At 36.4% G+C, this 22,114-nt stretch overlaps 1 protein-coding gene across 1 annotated transcript; it reads right to left on the reverse strand.

Moving 5' to 3' along the window:
• Window positions 1-4,701: 4,701 nt before the first annotated feature.
• LOC115438196 (cerebellin-1) lies at window positions 4,702-21,961 on the reverse strand. Its single transcript, XM_030161630.1, has 5 exons — window positions 21,482-21,961; window positions 15,651-15,830; window positions 15,166-15,547; window positions 10,744-10,863; window positions 4,702-6,777 (listed from the first exon to the last, which is right to left on the reverse strand). Exons 3-5 carry the CDS (start codon window positions 15,454-15,456, stop codon window positions 6,580-6,582), a joined length of 609 nt encoding a protein of 202 aa, XP_030017490.1. The 5' UTR covers window positions 15,457-15,547; window positions 15,651-15,830; window positions 21,482-21,961; the 3' UTR covers window positions 4,702-6,579.
• Window positions 21,962-22,114: the final 153 nt, after the last annotated feature.

The raw sequence follows: 22,114 nt of genomic DNA on the forward strand, positions 1-22,114 counted from the left end.
ATAGTAAAAATACATAAGTTTAGTCTCTCTATATGCATCCTCAAAAGCCTGAGTGAAAATATGCATTCATAACTGTTAGAAAAGTGAGTCCAAATGCAGTGGTACTAGAATGTTAAGTAGAAAAAGTCAGCAACTCCTTCACTGCAGCAAAATGTGTTTAATGAATCTAAAAGTTAGATCATTTTCAGCTAATAATACATTGTTTTACTGTGTATAATACGCTGCCAAACAAGCCACACATAGTTGTAATTACAGGACTGAGGCATCCTTTATGCCACACAATATGGACTGCAATGTAAATGTCACAACATTAATTTGCATCCAAATGCGTATTAATTTTTATTAATTATTATTTTGAATTGATAATGGGAGAGTCCAGCCCTGTGTAAAGTCTTCTCCATCACACCCCAAAGATTCTCAATGGGGATCAGGTCTGGACTCTGTGGTGGCCAATCCATGTGTAAAATGATGTCTCCCTGAACCACTGTTTCACGATCTGATCCTGGTGAATCCCAGTGTTGTCATCTTGGAATATATCTGTGTTATCAGTGAAGGAAAAAAAAAATCCATTGATGTTCAGACCTGGTCATTCATTATATTCAGGACCTCATTTTTTGGACACATAATACTTCTGGACCTAAACCTGACCAACTGAATTAACCCCAGATCATAACACTGCCCCCACAGGCTTGTACTGCAGGCTAGAGCTGCGTAATATATCGTTTGAGCATCGTCATCACGATCTACATGTGTGCAATAATCACATCGCAGGTCCGGCAATGTAGGAGGCAAATAAACTCAATGTGTTCTCATCTAATTTCAAAGGCACCTGACACACACTGCACACAGTGATCCACCAATCACAATTGTTCTTAATCAGTTTGGAGTGAGTCACTGGTAACAACATTGAAAAATGAGCAACGAAAAAGAGAAAATCACTGTAAACAAAGACTTGGTGCCGAAAAGAAAAGCAACGTCAGTTATCTGGAATTATTTCAGCTACTACAAGGATGATACTGAAACATGTGTTTTGTGTCGATAGTGCTTTGCACCTGTTGCCACAACAAGAGGTAACACAGCTAATTTGTTCTGCTATTATATATTCCTCAGTATTTTTTCATATCGCAATATATATTGCAGGGTAAAAAAGAAATTGCAATGTCAGTTTTTTTCCCCAATATCGTGCAGCCCTACTGCAGGCACTGGGCATGATGGGTAATCACTTCTTCAACCCATCACTCTGGAATAGGGTCACTCCGTACTCATCAGACCACATGGCCTTTTTCCATTGGAACAGACTAATCTTTCTGCTCTCTAATAAACTGATGGTTGTTTAAGAAATGAGAATATACTTGGGTTACTCATTTAGGGTTAAAGAGGAACTCTTACCTATTTGCTTTGTTAAATCAGTGTATATACCTTAACTCTATCTATGATTAGCAACTTAGGTCATCAGTCTGTTTCTTCAAGGGAGTAGTGTGATGGAAATTTTTCTCTGCTGCTGGTAAATAATGAAATAGAGACATCTGCTGGCTGACAAGATTTTATTTCTTTGTCAAGAAAGGTCAGTTCTGCACACGAGTGGCGATTGTGAAGAAAAGACCAAGAACTTCTCACAAGATCAGCCTTTTAAAGGGTGAATCGCATTTGCAATTGACACCTCCAGTCTCCTCAAAGGGCCTTTTGATTGATTGATGAGCCCACGGTTTTAACAATCAGTTTCTTTTAGTTACCTTGCAAGAAAATTTACACACACAGTAGGAGGGTTTGGGTAAAGGTAGCAGGCAGTGGGGGGTATTCAGGAAAGTTAGCATGCAGTGGGGAAGGGTATTCAGGAAAGGATATGGGAACAAAGAAGGGAATTAGATGAAGAAGTTAAATTCCATTTCAGCAGATATATGGATAAATATCTAGCAGCCAGTAGTAAAAAGTATAGCTGGGTTATTCTGGTGGGACATAATACTCAAATTTTGTTTGACTTGCAGAATTAATTGTGTAATAAATATCCATAGCAGATATTTTCACTTTTTAAATGAGAGAACACAGAAGTGTTATTTATATAGTGGACAATGACTGCATCCAATATCTGTATTTTATCTAAATATAGTGCATGGACAAACAACTTCTGCAACAGCTGATGGTGTTGAATGAAATGACTGAATGCTTTCTTTGTTTAGAATTGAACACAAAGAAATCATACACTTTAAAGATAAATACAGTAAAATGATGTTATATTTTGATTAAAACTCTATTCAGTATGTTATCTTCTGTGCAGTCAAACAACTGAGAACTAGAAAAGCACTCGGAGAGCGCAGACCTCCACCAAGGCAGATCAGTCCCCCCACGACCACCACCAAAATTTAATCATTACTTCCTTGTGCCAGTATCAACATTTCCTGAAAATTTCATCCAAATCTGTCCATAACTTTTTGAGTTATCTTGCTAATAGGCAGACGAACAAACAAAAAATCTGCCCCCCCCGGATCACCACCAAAATTTCATCATTTGTTCCTTGTGCCAGTATCAACATTTCATGAAAATTTCATGAAAATCCATCCATAACTTTTTGAGTTGTCTTGCTAACAGACAAACAAACAGACAAACAGACAGACAGACAAACTGTACTGTACTAGACAATCTGTACTGCTGCCCGTCTTGGCCAGGACACTCTTGGAAAAGAGATTTTTAATCTCAATGAGGTTTTCCTGGTTAAATAAAGGCAAAAATAAATAAATAAATAAATAAATAAAACCCCAATGAAAACATGACCTCCACTGTTACACTTGTCGGAGGTAATAAAATAGAAAAATTAGGATTTACTAATCATTAAAGCTAATAGAGTTGTCAAAATAGCTATCAAAATCCAGCGGCAAATCTGATTTAATAATAGGTTACTCTGTTTTATTTTATTTGCTGTATGATTTCTTTTTTTTTTTTTTTTTTTAAGTTTAATTAACAAAACAGATGAAATTACAAACATTATTCGTGTAATATCACAATGTTTTTCTCAAAATCATATGTCTTGACTCTTGCCATATTGTGACTTTCATTCTAATAATATTATGAGTAATATTATGACTCTTATGATATCATGGCTTTATTCTCATCATGTCAGATTTATTCCTTGGTGTTATCCTGAAACTACTCAATAAAATATTTATTTTACTCTACAGTGCTTTTTTCAACAAATTTGCCGCCTCTCGGTCCAAAATGCCAGGTGCTCATCTCAGTTGCTGCAGGATGATGTTGCAATGGAACAGTCCAGTAAGTTTGGTTTCTTCCCAAGTTCTTTGTATCAGTTTGACTTTGGTATCTGTTTGGTTACCTGGAACAGCCTGTGGGGAAACTCAACAGAACAGAGCCATAGTTATAATCAGTAACATCGATGATATGCCTGCTTTTATAAACCAAAATATCTGCTGTGAAAAAGGTCCATTCAAACCTAATATCAGAGTAAAATACTCTTTTACTTTTTACAGTTTTTGACATTTTTTGACACTACTCTCACCTTTCAGTCAAACATGATGTTTCTTCCTTGATGAACTTTGGTTGTCTGTAGGTGGCACTCCTGTCTCTTTTTTCAGCGGTCAGGTCTCTTTGACGTCTGCCTACATATTCTCATCAGTTCCTTTTCAGGTAATGTTGTCAATGAATGAAACAAACGCCATTCAGTTCAGTTTTAACAGGAACATGTTCACAAGAAGATATAAGTCATGCTGAATATTTACTGAAGCAAACATTGCTACTGAAATGAATAAGTCACCTAAAAGGAAAACAAAATGACTTTTTAATCTAATGATTGTGATTATATACTGCTTGCAGATTACTGTAACAAATAATTTATGTTTAATGTTTTCTGTGGTTAATTTCAATCTCAGGTTTCATGTCTTGCATGTTATTTTTCTGGTTTTAGACCCAAACTCTTGACATTGTTTAGAATTCCTGACATGAATCTCTCAAAGTGCTAACACAGGCCTCTGCTGAGCACCGGAATGTTGACACTAATCGGCTGTGACAGTCCAGAGTGAACCCAGCAGGCTCCTGGCACAGAATCATCTTCTTCACTGCCAATACTCCATCTGCCACCAGATCCCCTGCAGGGAGACGCGTGGTCTTGGAGATGACAAAATCACATAAAAACATATGTAAAGATTAAGTGTTTTACAATTACGTTGCTATTTTGATACCTACATTGTGATGAAGGTATCTGAAACCATGGCATGTTGTAGTTTAAAGTCCTGGTCTACTTTTAACCTCGTTCTTTTGGAGTATGCAGCAGGGAGGCCACGATAGTGTCAACACAAATAACATATGCCTCTGTATGTCCTTGTCATATGCCCTAGTTTAGACAGACAGACAGACAGACAGATAGATAGATAGATAGATAGATAGATAGATAGATAGATAGATAGATAGATAGATAGATAGATAGATAGATAGATAGATAGATAGATAGATAGATAGATAGATAGATAGATACTGTATATGTATAGAAACTGAGAAAGTACAGCGCAGCATCATGACCAGTAAAAAAAAAAAAAAAAGAACACAAGAGCAAACACACTATACACAGACATGGATAAAAAAAACCCTGGATAATTAAAGTGTAAGGTGCAACAGAAACTGTAATGTTCAGTATGATGAAGGTGCAAAATGACATTTACGTCCAAAATGATGTTAGATTTATGACCAAAGTTTAAACATCAGAAATTAAACACATTCACTTTCTTTATTGGCACATTTGTTTTCTGCTTTGGGTTTCATGCACTAAAGAAAAAGACAAGCAAGCATATACAGCACATTATACTTAATAATTACAAGTCAGACAAGAGACAAAGAGTCATAACTGTGCAATATTAATGGGCAATACATTCATGACTGTTTGGTGCAAAGTGAATTCACTCAATGTGTCAGAATATCAGTTTTGGAGCGTCAGTGTTTGACAGATGGTTATGTAGATCAGAAGATTTTATCCAGTGATGTTTTGTGCTTTTTATCAAGACTTACTTGGTATAAAGATATCTTTTTTTGGGTGTGTTTATATGTGCACCAGTATCCTAGTTATAAGGCTTATCCCAGGTTTAATAAAGGATTTGGTATTTACACGGAACACAGAGAAATCTGCCACTTCACATCCATGTGCATGTCATTAATATTTATGCTGGTACTGATGACTGGAAATCTAATGTCCACACCACCATCTTCTGTACCTGCAGGCATGATCAAGCATGTGCAAAATTGAGAAAAAATTTAAAGTTGCTGGGTTAGATCTTCATTTGTTTTTTGGTTGGGATTTTATTTCTTCAGAGTGACTTGCTTGCTCCACTCTAGCAACACATTCTTTTTGTTGGTAAACTGGTTTATCTGTAGCTTGTTTACTACATACCATACTAGGTCAGTAATTAAATCATTTTTTTCCCATCTAAACTGCCATGTACTGTATAATTTAAAATAAAATATGTAATATTTTCACAAAAAAACCCACTTGAAAATGACGCTTATGTTGTATATTTTCTTGACTTGTTTACTTACATATAAATAAAAGTCAAATTCAGAGAAATTCACAGTTTTTCACATAGCTGCCAGCTTCATTTGGTCACCAGGAAAGTGATGTTACTTATGGCTTTTTCACATACATCACTAAATGTAATGCCTATTATTTTTTGTCATTGTTTCCATTATTTTTACTATTCATCATTGGGGGGCAGCTGTGTCCTTGAGGGCTGGAGAGTTGGCTAATGATTGAAGGGTCACCGGTTCAATTCCCAAGACCAGCGGAGAGTTGTTGGCTGGTGTGCCACTGAGCAAGCACTTAACCCCCATTTGCTCCCCGGGTGCTTGATATGGAAATCCCACTGCCTCTAGTATGCAGTGTGTGACACATGCATGGGTTAAATACAGAAGGCCAATTTCAGTGTGTAGTGCATGCGTGAACCCCACTGACAAACTAAGATTCTTAATTAATTCCTTGTTGCTGCAGAAGTCACTTTCATTTCTGATCATTCACTTGGTTAAAGCCATGTTTGTATGGGTTGTGAACAGCAGAAAGGTAGAGAATGGGATAAGACGTATACATTAAACAGTATTATTGTTTTTTTTTTTTTAAAGTATTCCAACTGTCATATTCTCCTGAGACCCAGCAATTAATTTTTGTCCTCTCTAGGGGACAAATGTTTCACAGTTTTATTTAAAAAATGCCGTTCATTGCAAAGGACATTCCATAAATAAATACATACATAAAAATAATACTAAGAGAACGTATCTGAAAAAACTTTTGTATTATACAGTTCCCAAACAAGACAATTGTTTAATATAACAAAAAGCCAAAACTTTCACTTTCCTGGGTCTCAGGAGGATAATCATGTTTCTCAAACCAGGAAGATTACAAACACTCAAACTGAATACTTCAAAAACCCAATCACAACCAGGATACTCAAGTTCATGTAAACACACCCTCTTGTTCCCATTATATCTTTATCAATGGCCTGAAATTCAGAAATCCAGAAAGGTGAAACCCTTCTTTTCATGCATATCTTGATCCAATCTCCACCACTTTTTGTGTTTCTAATTCAACCCTGCCTACAATGGGAACACTAGAAACCCAGAGAAGGTGGAATACTTCCACCCTCCCATCAGGTTCCCCCTCTCTAGCTTGAGGTAAGCCTTGTCCCCTCGCTCCATTATCACCAGGCCGGCATTGGTGGCAGCTTCCCTGGTCACATCCTGGTCGCCCGCAAAAGCAGAGATCACTGGCCAGCCATTAAGAACCAAACTCACCTAAAGAAGACAAGCATAAAACAAAAGAAAATGTTAATGTTAAAGAAAAATGTCAACATTACTCTCTGAGCTTTCATGAGCCTTTTAGGTTTTCTGCATTTTATTGTTTGACGTTTGAAATACATGTTCTTTCATACTTTACGCCATACTACACAAAGAAAAACAGGCTTTGCTTATCATTTCTCACTGATTTCAACCACTGTTGGTAAAAAAAATAGATCAGTTGTCTTGAAAATATTTGTGCTCAGTGCCGCATAGCTTTCCTCCAGCTTCCCTCATCATCAAAAACAGGTACATAAAAGTTAATTAAACATCTAAACTCGGGATGCACCGATACCACTTTTTTCCAGACCGAGTACGAGTACGAGTACGAGTACGAGTACTTACATTTGAGTACTTGCCAATACCGAGTACTGATACGAGTATAATATAATCCCATTCCAGTTCTTAGTTCCTTTTGTAAATGTGCTTTATTGTCGTTGTCATTAGTCTGACTGGAAAAAAGTGCTGCTACTGACATTTAATGTGTTGGAATGAGCGTTTCTCAATTAATCCACCAGGGGGCGCCGCTCTGAATTAACCATACTGGACAAATACCATGAAGAAGAGTAAAGTTTTATTGAGAAGAAGAAGAAGAAAGTCAGCAACAACAAACATGGAGACGACAGAGGCAACACTAATGTGATACTAATGTTGCAGTGTTTTCGCTGATAAGATTTAAAAGCTTAGCTTCAGCAGATAGAGAAAAGAGAAATGAGTGATAAGTTTCGTTTTCACTTCTGCTGGCGGTGGTCCGCACCACTCCGTACTCCTGCTGGTATTCTCCGTCTCGGTACACATCTGCCAGCACCTGGAAAATGGATGGAATGTACGCAGAGGACGGACAGAACGCTGCGTCCGTATCTGTCTGTCTTTAACGTTACTTGCAGTCAGCATCACTTTTATCATTTATTTTGAAAAATGTCCACACTCTTCACACTCCCCACACATTATTCCACCGCCGCGTACCTGCTGCACTGAACTGTGAATGTCACACGGCTATAAGTGGTATCGGTGCATTTGTATCGGATTACTTTTACGAGTACGAATACGTACACACACTGAGTATCTGAGCTGACTCCCGGTACTCATATCGGTATCAGTGCATCCCTACTTTAAACAAAGTCATGCTCCTTGATCAGTCCATAACACCTTCTTCCAGTCTTCAGTAGTCCACTGGCGGTGTTTCATGGCCCAGCCAAGCCTCTTTTTCTTATTCTGAAGTCTCAGCAGTGGCTTTCTTGCTGCAACTTGACCCATCAAACCTGCAACTGTTCAGTTTTCTCTTCACAGCTGAAACACAGACTTGCTTACTACGACCACTATTGAGCTGTGCTTGAAGCTGTTGTCCTGTGAGTCTCCGATCACACAAGCTGTTGACTCTCAGAAACTTGTCTTCTGAGTCTGTTGTGGCTTTGGCTCTGCCAGACCTCTTCCTGTCAGCATATCCCCCAGTTTCTGAGTGCCTTTTGATGGTGAAGGAAACTGGACTTACTGACACCTTGACTGTCTTGGCAGTTTCTCTGTTGGAAAGACCTACATTTTTCAGTGTTCTGATGGTCTGTCTCTCTTCTATTGTTAATTGCCTTTTCCTTGCCATTTTTATTGTAACACACTACTTTCTGCAGTACAATACTGTTCAAATAATGCTGACAACGGTATGGTACCAAAGTGTGTTCCAACACTACTTTTATGTACGTAGACAGAGGGGGTTGGAAGGAATTCAGAAACGTTGGGACACCTGTAGGAATTGGTAGCACCAACTTTCCAGGCTTGATCAACCTCCATTGCTGCAGAACTGCTTTAAGTTGTTAAACCCATTTCTTGTTCACCTTTTTGTGTAATTCTGAAATGTACATTATTTTCATTATTTTTCAGCTTTGTTTAACACCTTACTTTTTTTTTTTTTTTTTTTTTTTGACCTCTGGCAGTTCATCTTTGTACCATTTCAAGCTGCTCATTGGACTTGAAGTGCTTGAATTTCAATACAAAACTGGAAAAATTGGGGTGTTCTAAAACTTTTGACTGGTAGTGTATATCAGTTATTTCATAGGATATTATACTTATATTTCATAAGATATTTTTATTAATACTATAATGTTTCTCTTATTTTAACTTATTTATTTATTTTTTATATGGTTGATTTATAATTGCTTTCTATTTTGAGAGTTTATCCTGCCTCTGGTGTTTCCTCACTTATGCTAGCCCTTCCTCAGCTCTTTATATGAAGGCTGTTCTTATTTTAGTCTTTACCACTACAAAGTCTTTCCTTATGTGTGTGTGTGTGTGTGTGTGTGTGTGCGTATTTTATCATTATTATTGTGTGAAGCACTTTGTGTGGCACTCTGCATGAAAAGTGTTATATAAATAAAGTTTGATTGATTATTTAACTAATTACTGTTTTTTCTTTTCTCGTCACAGTGGCAGACATGGAATTTTGTTGGAGAACCAGTTCAGATAGGATTGACGGGAAAAGGCTGCCCTGGATCTCATCTGAGGCTGTTATAACAAAGAATCTGAAAACACTCTAACACACTTTATAATATTTCAAATTTATGAAAAAACACATTTATTTTTATCCAATCAGTCCACGTATAATATGCTACAAGATCAAAAAAACTAATATTTTGGAGAGTTTTGTTAAATTATAAAATAAATTAATTAATTAATAAAAAAAAAAACAAAAAACTGAAGAATCAGTTTTCCATATTTTATTATGTTTTAACTTCATCTTAGAATTCATTAATTTTTATTTAAATACTTACAGAGAAAAAAAAAATTTTTTGGAGTGTTTTGTTAATTCATAATAAAAAGTAAATAGATTAAATGAAACTGACCCATCCAATTGACATAAGTGGGACAAGTTTAATAGTCCATTCACGTTCAGCTGCATATGGAAGCCTATTAATGACACTCAAACATCAAATAATCAAATAACGACCATATCTTCAGACCTGTTTTGTGATGTTGTTTTGTCATTTTCAGACACGGTCTTGTTATTTTGAAAAGGTTTCCAATTATTTAACAGAAATAGAGTCACTTTATGAAATACTAACTCGTGTTAACCTATTTTTATCATCTGTCTTTTTCCTTTTCCCATCACAGCAGCATTAATGGAGTTTTCTGGCAGTGTTACTCATGATGTCTTAACCTCATACAATTGATCATTCATTAGACCCAGGTGAAATCCAAACAAGTTGGAGAACCAGTTCAGACATGATTAACAGAAGTAGAATACACTAGATCATAACTATTATGTAAAGACATAAAGGCTTCTTTAAAGGTGTGTCTTAGGTTTTTTTTGTTTTTTTTTTATTAAAGTAAAAAAGTGGTCCAAAAATCCTGTTTTGTTTTGTCATAGTGGAGTATTGTGAGAGGACTGATATGATGGGGAAAAATTTTAGGATGAGTCCAAAAAACGGGGCGAAAATTGATGATGTTTCCAGGGGCCCATGACTGACAGGGGCCCTGGAAAATCGGAAAACATTAGTTTTTTAAGATAATTGTAATAAGATAAGATAAATGTAGAGAAAAGAGAAAAAAAGAGAAAATGACAGGTAGAAAAAACCATAAATGAGTGAAAAATGAAATATAAAGAGAAAAATAACACATTTGGTATTTATATACATATGGAATTATAATTAAATTTACCTGTCACCATAAAAACCTGTTGCTTCACAAGGCACTAACAAGTACAAAAATACTAAAATCTACTCAGCCTCTCTCTCTCTCTCTCTCTCTCTCTCTCTCTCTCTCTCTCTCTATCATATATATATATATATATATATATATATATATATATATATATATATATATATATATATATATATATATATATATAGAGAGAGAGAGAGAGAGAGAGAGAGAGAGAGAGAGAGAGAGAGAGAGAGAGAGAGAGAGGAGAGAGAGAGAGACCATTGTACTTACTTGTATTGTCTGGCGGTTGTACACTTTGACCACGTGAAAGTTGAAACTGTAGACTCCTTTTCTTGGAGCCACAAAGATGCTTCTCGCCGGATCAAAATGGCTGCCGACATTTACAAGGATCTGTTAAGAGTCAAACAGTGTGTTAGTAGTGGCACTGGACTCCAAGCTGACATATTTGGATCAATGAATGAAAGAATATTGTTAGCCTCATAGCATAATTGCCTAAGTCGTACACTATATGGACAAAAGTATTCAGGTGTTTCTTTTCTAATACGGGTCTGGGATACAAAACAATAATGACACATTTCATTATATAGTTTTAAATTGTGATAAATATCATTGCGTTGGTTAGTTTTGTTTAAATTGTTATCTTTGCTTCCAAAATGCCTCAGATGGTTTTTACTTAATTTCTCTCAACATTGATTTTGTTTGTTTGTTTTTTTTATCCATAACTATAATTTCAAATGTTCTATCTCTAAATTTCTTAAATATTTTCTGTGTTCTGACTGTAAATAATAATTTTCTACCACAACTAACCATCTACTTTCTTCACATCTCACTTAGGAAGAAAAATCTCCCATTAAACTTTAAGGAAATATTGATGTTTATAAACTATGTGGACAAAAATATTGGGACACATCATGACTACAGCTGTAAGATGTCCTGGTCATGCTGATTTGACATATAACAATCAAAATTAATTACCAATATGATATGTATCGCAATATAAAACTGTATTATGACATTTGTCATTATTGTTTTGTATCCCAGACCCCTGTTAGAAAAGAAACACCTGAATTCAACATGTCCATATACTTTTGTCCATATCATGTATGACTTAGGCAATTATGCTATGAGGCTAATGATGTGTAACTCTGGAAAGTTACAGGGTTATGTCTAAATTTCACATTTCGTAGATTTTTATCCATGTTCTGTCTGCCACGCATCCTGTTTACTCATCATGGCAGAAAGCTGAAAGGGAGCAGGATGTGTAATATCTGACACCTGACTATTACATACATCTGTCATATTTAGACATTGATTACAAAGCATGACTCATCAGTGTCTAAACTGTGCAATACTCTGACTCAGTAGATGCACTGCACTAACTGTATTATTCCACTTGTAGTGTGTTTTTGAATGGTTGGTGAAAGTATATGACACTAAAAACTCACCACTGAGTGTTGAGTCACATGCAGAAACTAACTGCGGATGTGACGATTTAAACTATTGTGTAAGCAGCATTTTGTAGACAGTGATTAATCAGGAACTGGAGAAACTGAATCAATGCTGTTTGATAATAAGAGGGAATAAATGACAGGTAAGGGATAAACTAATATGTGAATCCAGTCCAAGTGCTGGTGTATATTTTTAGTTTTGTCTTGTGAATTCAGTATGCTTAACAGAAACAGAATAAACATCCACATGGAGAAAAAAACAAAGTGTTTCAACAATAAGAGATAGAAAATACAATTAAAAGGAGGTATGAGAATATTACGATATAATTATGATTGATGTACAGCCCTTTGTTTCAGCTGTGGTTATTCTTAAAGTGCTCTAGAAATAAAAGTGGGTTGAGTTGAGAATACTCCAGAATCACAGCAAAAAAAAAAAAAAAAAATAATACAGGGTATTAAGAATATGTGGCCAGTTTTAGACCTAAGTTCTAGAACTTTTTAAAGGTTCTATTTTAATTAATAATTTATTTTTTTTTTTTTTTTTTACATTTTTGCCAGAGGAGTGTGAGAAAAAAACATGGTGGAGAAAAAAGAGGAATGACATTGAGTAATTTCTCACCCAAAAACAAATGTTTTAACCTAGCTTTGATACCATTTAGTACAAAACATCAAAACGCAGTGATCACTTATAGTTAATTGAAGCATAGTAGCACAGGTTTAATGAGTTGTGGTAGTGGATTACAACAGGTTACTTGTGTTTTTGGGAAGGCTGGTGAGAAGGTTATAGTGAGCCCAAGACCCCTCCTGGTGGAACACCATAGGACCTTTTCTGGGAAAATGATGTATAGCAGTCATGGTAGAGACGAATCATGTGTGTTTATTTTCTTTTCGATACTGCTGAAAATATACCATTGATCACACATAAGGTATTGTCATTTTAAAAACTAATGGTGCAAGTTAAGGATCTCATGTTTTGCTGTAAATATCTCAAAAGGTACCTTTTAAGTTTAGTGTGAAGAAACTCTAGAGATGTGTTACATGTCACAACACTAAAAAGACATACGTTACAGACTGCACTGCTGCTCAAAATAGCAACAAGTAACATAAAAAACAATCCCACACATAAAATACACTAAGGACATAAATTCAACGAAGAAAAATAATAAAACAACAACAAAAGAAAGGCATATCCATGACAGCCATAACTCACACTATCTAAAGAGGTTTATATCACGCAACTTTCAAAGGTATTTAAAAAAGGAGGTGTTTAAAATAGGTAGCAGTAGTATGATGCACAGACAGAAAAGGCTGTTTTGCTGAGCTCTGAGTTTCACCTCAGACTTTCAGAGGACTATGAGTAGTCGATTTATTGCTGTAGTTACTAATGCGACAAGACAAGAGGCTGGAGATATGAGTTTACCCGTCAATACTTCTAAGTCTGAGACAATGACTGCAAAGATTCACATAAAATACAGTGGTGAGTACGTGAATCAGCCTTAGTTACAAAGTGAAGTGTGGCATATTACACAGAGTTTGTGTTTCTTAGGTAAGGATGACGCTCCATGCGTATAAATCACACAATACCATAATCTAGTACAGGTATGGTGAATGAATACAGAGTAAGTGTTAAAAAAAAAGTTAAAACAATAACAAGTCTGGTTGTACTGACAGCTGCAGAGATAAATTTAGAATGACATCACTTTTAGTAAGTTTTGAGCGTGCCATCTGTCTGATCGGTTTTAATGACGACCAGTGTTTGTTTTTTATTTGTGAAATTGTCTGTTGAATAAACAAGCATTGTGTGTATGTGTAACTGATAGCAGGATTAAAACAGCTGATGTGACAACTAACAAGTCTGGTTGTACTGACAACTGCAGGGGTAAACTTAGGGCAACGTCACTTGAGTGAGTTTTGGGTATGTCATATCTCCAACCAGCATACAGCTAGAGCAGTGTTTTTCAACCTTGGGGTCGGGACCCCAATGGGGTCACCTGGAATTCAAATGGGAAATTTCTAGTAATTGATAAAAATAAAAAACTTGCTAATAAAAAATATATGGTGAGTTACAGAAACAATCCCAATACATAAAAGACATGACAAACTGTGAAGCTGAAACTGAAGCACTGTGGTTCTGCTTATCTGTCAAATGTTCATTGTGGTCGGTTTCAGATGCTGCAGCTCTTTCATAATTCATAGTTTGAGTTATTGTTTGTTCAGTATTAATTTTCAGCCTTGTAAATCCAAGCTGGACTGACTGTACATATCCTGACCAAGGAAAATCAGATTCTCACTTTGTGCAGTAATCTACACCTGGCTTTTCTGCCTCCGTCCATAATAATATACATTATATAGCCTTAATGTCATCTAAAATTGACGTTTATTTGCAACATAGTATAGCAAACTATTACATGATATGATCAAAAATGAATTAGTTTTAGCAACATAAAAAAGTCTCCATTTTGAATGTCTGGGGTCACCAGAAATTTGTGATGTTAAAATGGGGTCATGAGCCAAAAAAGGTTGGAAACCACTGAGTTAGAGTTTAATGATCAGTTTAATGGCAACCAGTGATTTTTTTATTTGTAAAATTGTCTTTTGAATAAACCAGCATCATATGTGTGTGTATGTGTAACTGATGGCAGGATTAAAACATCTGATGTGTCTCTGGTAATTGAGAACTTTGCAGATTTTCTCCAAAATAAGGTCAGCAGTTCAGCTTTCTACTGTAATAGTGTACCCTACTACAAATTCAAGCTTTTTAGTCTTTGTGGGAAACCAAACCTTTGGTTCAGGCCAAATTTTTAAGTACACAGAAGGACATTTTGATGATTGCTAGGACATGGCTGATGGTAACATCTGACAAGGTTTTGGACTTGGTCATGAAAATACTGTAACAATGTACAATGCGAGGTTACTTTGCAAGGTTGTTTTGGGATTAAGGCTGCACAGATCATTGAGCTCTATCCTGTCCAATGTTTTTTGGGGTTCATCCCATCACTGATCGACAATGGCTGGTATCAGTAATGGTCTTGTGGCTGAGAAATGTTTTTGTCCAGTATTTAAAGCATGATTTCAAAGTGAAATAGTATTCTCCACCAATTAGAATGGGTAAGTGTTGTGAGTTAACAACATTTGGAGTTAAATGCAGAATTATTGTTATAGTAAAACTGAATAAAATGGGCATTTATGACTCCTAAGTCCTAAACTTTCTGCGTTTGTGCATACATGTACTTCTAAAACTCACTTGGTCAAAGTAGATGGTCATGGTGCGGTTGCTCATCTCTGACGGTTCATGGTTGGTGTTGCGTATGGCTGAGAATGCCACCCGACCACTTCCTGACCTCACTGATAGGCCCAAAGCGTTACCCGATGGCTCAGCAGAGGGGGTGGAGTCGCACACCACCAGACACTTCCCCTCCAGCACGATTGGCTCTGTTTCATTCTGGCAGCTGACCTCTGAGGGCCCCCAATGGACAAGAAGCAACAGTGCAAGGAAGACAGAGGAGTGAGGGCTGACAGAGGGCACAGGGGGCATAGTTCCAGAAAGAGGGTTAGCTTTTGGGGTTTTGTTTTTACACCCAGACTGTAGAACCTCTGGATATCTTGTGTCGTCTCAGTGGAGTGTCCTTTAGTTCAACAACACAATCATAATTTCACTTCTGGAACACATAACTTAACCAAGGGTTTTGTACATTTTACAAGGCATGAAATGATGCAGGAAATACCAACAAGGAGTGAAGATTGAGTGTTTATCAAGATGCTTTTAGGTGGCACTAAGGTGGCGTCTTCCCATAACAGCAGAATGGAAGTCCTTATATAGCCGTTGAGTATGGAGGTTATCCAGTCCTCACACTGCAGCCAGAATGGCCGTCAGCCAGTTGGACAAAGGAGACTGAAGCTGTTTGAAGCCTGTTAAAGGAAAACACAAGGTCAAGTGGCACCTTTTTGCATAGAACTTCTGCACAGATATGAAGTACATACATCACTGAACATTAGCCATTACCATATATATATATTTTACAACTAGTATGGAAGTTTAAAACATGGGTGGACGTACATGTTTGTTAAAATCTGAATTTGTTTGAGCTATAAATACTTCATGATGTCAGAAAATGTGAGATTGTACCTGTTAGAGAAATTTGACCTTAACCCATAAAGACTAAGGCTGAATCCCAATTCACCCCTTGGTCCTCCCCCTTCCCCCTACCGCTTGGTTTTTGCGCATACATATGAAGGGGTAATGTTGTCCCAATTCTTGATTAGACAGAGGGGAAGGGCTAGGGTGGAGGGCTGTAAAGCCCTCGAAACGGAGCTATTTCAGGAACACACTACGAATGGAGGGGTAGGAGAAATTTCCCATAATTCTGTTTGAATCATTGGCAAGATGAAGGTAAACACAGCAAAAAAGTGCAGCAGTGGGATGAAAGAAACACACAAATGTACGTATTTTCATCATAAACAACTTAATCACTTGATCGACCATTTAATGTTCTTTCAATGTGTTATAGCTCGTATTTCTGAGGTTTATAGTTGATAGCCACAAAAAGATGACCAAAGCCCATGCAACAGATATGGTTACAGCTGCTGACGGCATGGTGAATACTTTCAGAAACAAAGTTATGTGCTATCTGTTAATAGTGGCATCGATGACTGCTGATGACGTAACAGGTCATGAAGGGTTGTCCCATTTAGGAGAATGTTTCAACCCCTAAACTTTGCAGCTCCATTTCAAGGGGTAGTGCCAAGTGCAAAGGCCAAGTGATAAGGGTAAGGGTTAGGGCTAAGAGGTGAATTGGGACTGGGCGTAAGTGCTCCTTTTCTGTCTCTCTATTTAACCTTTTTTAAGTGATTTACCACCATTTATCATAATACAGTATTATCCTCTGCTGTATTTTGCATTTTCAGTATAAATCATGTATTTTCCTATATTTAATTAGCTGATCATGTAGATGTTCATGAAAACTCAGAGTAAATTCAAAGGTTATTATATCAAAACAGAAAACTGCAGAAGAAGTGACTTTTTCAGCAAATCTATCAATAACTGAACATAAAACAAGCATCTCCATTTACTGTCACTGATCCAACTCCCTGGGTTTTACTGGTGAATCAATGTTGTAGAAGACGATGGTGTTTCCAGGGTAACTACGAAGCCTCTGAATGTCCAATGAAAACCATGAAAAGATGACAAACTACATTCTACACCAATTATTTACACATACTGATGCTGGCTATGCAGATCAACCTCATGACCGGGAGAGCAATGTGACAAAACTTAATGATTCATGACTTTCAAAGACAAAGCTTCCATTGTAATGCTGTTCTGGCATATAGTTGTGTAACGTGAGGGTTCTCTGGTGGTTAATAGTTCATTCTTTCTTTTCTTCTCACAAAAGTGCTTTACTTTTCATTTACTGTAACTGCTACCATAACACTTCCTGAAACATCATCTCACATGACCGAACCAGCCAATCAGGAGCTAACAGTACCTAGATCAGTAAATGTAAGTGATTTAGACAGGCACATTCAACAGGTTATTTTAGCTGGTTATATGCAACAAATGAAAATAATTAAATGTGTATATGTGTAAATAATTATTCTGCAAACATAAATGTAAATAGTTATTTAGGTTAACACTGTCAATATATTTTTGAACAAATACATGAATTAACTTATTCCCTGTAATTTATTCCATTGTTAAACCTTACATTCCTTCAACATAAATTATTTTAACTTCTGAGCCGGACAGTTGGTTTAACTTCTGAGAAGGCTTCATAGGTGTCATTACTACATATCTTTTTAATTTAACTTTTATTTAACCAGGAGAAAAGATCCCATTGAGATTAAGAACCTCTCTTCCAGGGGATTCCTGGCCAAGATGCAGCGTGAAATACAACACAGTTACAACACACAATTTATGATTTACAGGACAATTCAAACTATGAAAAACAAGTGCAAGTCATTGAGTTAGTCTCTAGCACTTTGAGTTTGGATTTAAAAGCATTCAAGGAAATCAATTCAGTCAGTTTCCAGTCTTTTAGCAACATAATCCATGTGCAAGGAGCAGAGAAGGCAAATCCCCTTTTACCCAGCTCTGTACGGGCGAATGGCACAAAAAGGAACAAATATTCATTTGATCACAGACAATAAGAATCAACACTTCTTCTTGTTATTAAACTACAGATATAGGAAGGCAATCGTCCAAGTATGGCCTTGTAAATAAATGTATACCAGTGTCCCAGCCTCCTAGTGGAAAGGGCAGGCCAACGGACTCTGGAATACAACTCACAATGATGGGTCATTTTAGATTTAGAATTAGAAATAAACCTAAGAGAAGCATGATAAACTGTCAGAACTGTAAGCAACAATAATAAAATAAGCTTTGAAACTAATTACAACAATGATTTCCAACTCTTTGCTAGATAACTTTATTTATCCACAATGGGATAAATAGTTTAGTTTAACAGTCTCTGATTATGGCTCTAGAAGTGAATCATAAATACATCAGTGGTGGCTGCTTGTCTTTCACAGAGGGGAAGCTCATTGTTGGCTTACATCAAAAAAATTGTCAAGTTATTTAAACATAAATTCGGCCCTCCGTTCCTTGTGATTTGTGTATTTACAGTGCAAGAAATGAACAAGTAATTTCGTAGTGGTTTCTCTCTCGATTTCACAGCAGAATGCATGACGGTATTAAAATGAACTCTGTCAAGTGAAGGAGTAGATCTCAAAATAGCTGTCAATCAAACGGGATTCAGCCTTTCGACTGATCCTCCAATCAACACGTGGAAGCCTAGCGTACAGCCCAGCCGAGGTCCACCCACAGCTCCATTCACCCTCAGAGATGCTGAGCGTCCAGTTTTGAGGCAATGAAAAAAACTGTTCCACTCAGTCCCATTGAAGTGCATGGACGCTGAGCGTCTACGGGCAAATGCACTGACCATCGATTGTAAGAGAAAACAGCACAACGGGAATGTATGAGAAGTTAACAACATCGAGTCCATTGATTTGTGATAAAGCTGATTCTGAACGAACTCGCCTTTCAGATGAACGTGTTCTAACATATTTGTAGTCAATGAAATGTCAACACAACCGTACATATTTGACTATTTAATTTTCATAATTTTAGGGGAAGCTGAGCTTCCCTTGCAGTCTTCGAGAAATCGCCACTGAAATACATTATACAATATTGGCACAAACACATCATGCATTTGTCATAAAAACAAGTAAGTCAACAAACTCGTGCAGGTTACGACTGCATTTTACACCAGTTATTTGCATGTATTGATAGGATTAGTCTATCAACAGGTATTAACTATTTTATATCAGTAGATGCTATTGGTTGCCAGTGGATGTTAACCTGTGGTTTTTGCCTTGGCTTAATTCTGAGGTCAGAACACAGGTCGTGGTGTGCAAAACATTTGGTCTTGAACTTTTGCTTCTATATCTAGATAAAAGTTTGTAGACATGTGGTGCTTAAGCTATCTTCTGTTTCTGTCAACTGTAGGAATGTAAGTACCCGCATCAATTATCTTTCCTTAAGGTTGGGCACATATCTGAAAAAATAATCTACGTTTGCATCTGCACGCACACATAAGAACTTGATTATTCTATTGTCTGTACTACATAATCTCTGTTTTCACAAGCTCATTGCAACATTGCAATAAATATTTCCTGTGATGTTTTTGGAAAGTTGAAATTCCCCAGGCACCAATAGACAAAAAGCAGGAAAATGTAGTTTATTAATTGCTATGTAATAATGGTACATAACTACTGACCTTGTTATTTTCATTTTTTCATTTCAATTTTTGGAATATAATTTAATTTACTGTAACCCACTCTATTCCTTATAGTGGATCCCGTAAGATATTTGTTTTCAGTCCATGGCCCTTCCTCAATGTCTCAATGTCTCAATGTCTGGTACAAATGGGTGCAGCAGTTTTTGCACAATCCTGTTGACAGACAAAGAGGCAAACAAAGGGAAGTAATCTCTATCTATAGTACAAACTGTCCTTCTACTCTTTTTCCTTTTGCTGGTGTTTTCCAATCCATTTCTTATTTAGTTACTCACTTTTTTATGGCTTTAGGTACTAGTCCTAAGCATTAAGTTCAAGTTGGTTACACAGTCGTAGAAAAAAACAAAATTATTAGACCACCCCTTGTTTTCTTCAATTTCTTGTTTATTTTAATGCCTGGTACAACTAAAGGTACATTTGTTGGGACAAATAGAATGATAACAACAAAAATAGTTCATAAGAGTTTAATTTCAGAGCTGATATCCATGGTTTTCTTGATAATAATCAAACTCACTTCAGTTCTTATATCAGTAGCTATGGCATTATACTGTCAAAAACAGTGCTTTTAGACATTCTGTGTTTTCTTTTCTGTATGTTTTAGTCACATGATACAGACAGGAGTTAGTAGTTCATTGCATAACCATTATTTATGATGACTTTTGATGGTCTAATAATTTTTTCCACAACTGTATATATTAACTATATCAAGTCAGCAGTCATCAATTCTTAAAGCTAGCATTGGTTTTCTTGTCTCTAGCTAATAGGACTGAATTACAGGTCAGTTCCCAACATGTAAAAGTAGCCAACCATTGAATTTTTATATAATTATCTCTTTGTCTCTGCCAATCTGTAAACATTTTGTTCTTACGTTAATATTAATGTTCTCCAATGAATATGTTTTTCTGTTGGACAGATTAGGAGGTGAACTGTATTTTACAAATATTTAGCTACTCTTCTCCTACTTTGAACATCAATGTATTCACCTGAACACTGGTTAACTGGTAAATTGTAATGTTTATTTTATAGATTAAGGGAAGTGTTGAGGACTAATACTGATGAACACTGCTAACTGTGTATCAGTCTAATATATTATGAAATTAAATGCATCAAGACACTGTTTTGAGCATCTCAGCAGTAAAATAGCTACTATACCCTGATTAAAAAAAAAAAAAAAAAAAAAAAGCAGGATAAAAGACAAAAAAGTCAAAGTAAAAGTGATGAGGTAATGTTTTGGCCAGGAAATGGCCTGCGTGAGTGCTACCAGCTGGACTCAGGAGGGGGGACAGAGGACTATCACTATCCCACTGCCGAGAGGCCATCTGTGGGTAAATACTCCCACTCTCTCTCCTCCTGCACCTTTCCAATTTAATCCCAGACTTTGTTCTTACATTCCTTTACACAAGCACACACAAACTACAAATATGTATTTCACAATTTAAAACTGAAATTATTTAAATGCAGGTAGTAATATCACACCAACATGCCATATATATACCAGATGACTTCAGTAAATGAAAAAAAACATACTTTATTGACATTTTTATCAACAAAAGTAGATAAGTAAAGAGAGTATGTTACCTTTAAAATCTCATTTCTATTGTTATTTTGCTAAATTAGATGAATCCATACTATTTGCGCTGTAATAACAGACGGCAATGACATGCACAAGCATTAAAAGTAATTTGCAAGACCCATTCAGAAATGGTTTAAAGTAAAAATAAATAAATAAGTAAATAAATAAGCCCACAGAGAAAGACTAACGCCTACCTGTATGTGGGAGTGTCGTCTCTGCAGTGACATGCAGCCGGTTTGCCTCAGTATATATTAAAACATCCCAAGAGCCCGGTTCCTCTATTTACTAGAGTTTTATCCCTGGTCCTCCACCTTTTCCCTCGTCTCTCTGTCTGTTCCAGGGAACCCCTGCGTTCAAGCAGACGTTTAATCACATCACAAGCATTGCGGCCCTTCTGTTGTCACCGCTCCTCGACCCCCCACCTGTATCTCCTCCCTCCCTGCCTTTTTTTTTTACTTTACATCACACAGATGGAGGATCTAAAAGGCTTTATCAATGCTGACATATTGCTCTTCTGGAGATTTTTTTTTCATTGAATAAATAGCTGTAAGTTTATTTTCATTTCAACTTTTCCCTCAGCGATCACTTCCTCATATCCACACTTTAGTGCATCACTTTTTGCAAATATTAGATTATGCCCCTCGATACTTTTTTCCCACTGCCAAATAAACCAAGTATATAAATAAACTATACCACAGCCAAGGCCCCACAATGGTCACTGCAAAACCAGCCCCACTACAATTTCAGGATGAATTTATCTAAGATCTAAATAAAATGCTGAATAATCAAAATAATTCCTTTTATTGTAATGCATCTAATCATGAAGA

The sequence above is a fragment of the Sphaeramia orbicularis genome, chromosome 18 (assembly GCF_902148855.1).
Source record: "Sphaeramia orbicularis chromosome 18, fSphaOr1.1, whole genome shotgun sequence".
In the NCBI taxonomy this organism is placed as follows: domain Eukaryota; kingdom Metazoa; phylum Chordata; class Actinopteri; order Kurtiformes; family Apogonidae; genus Sphaeramia; species Sphaeramia orbicularis.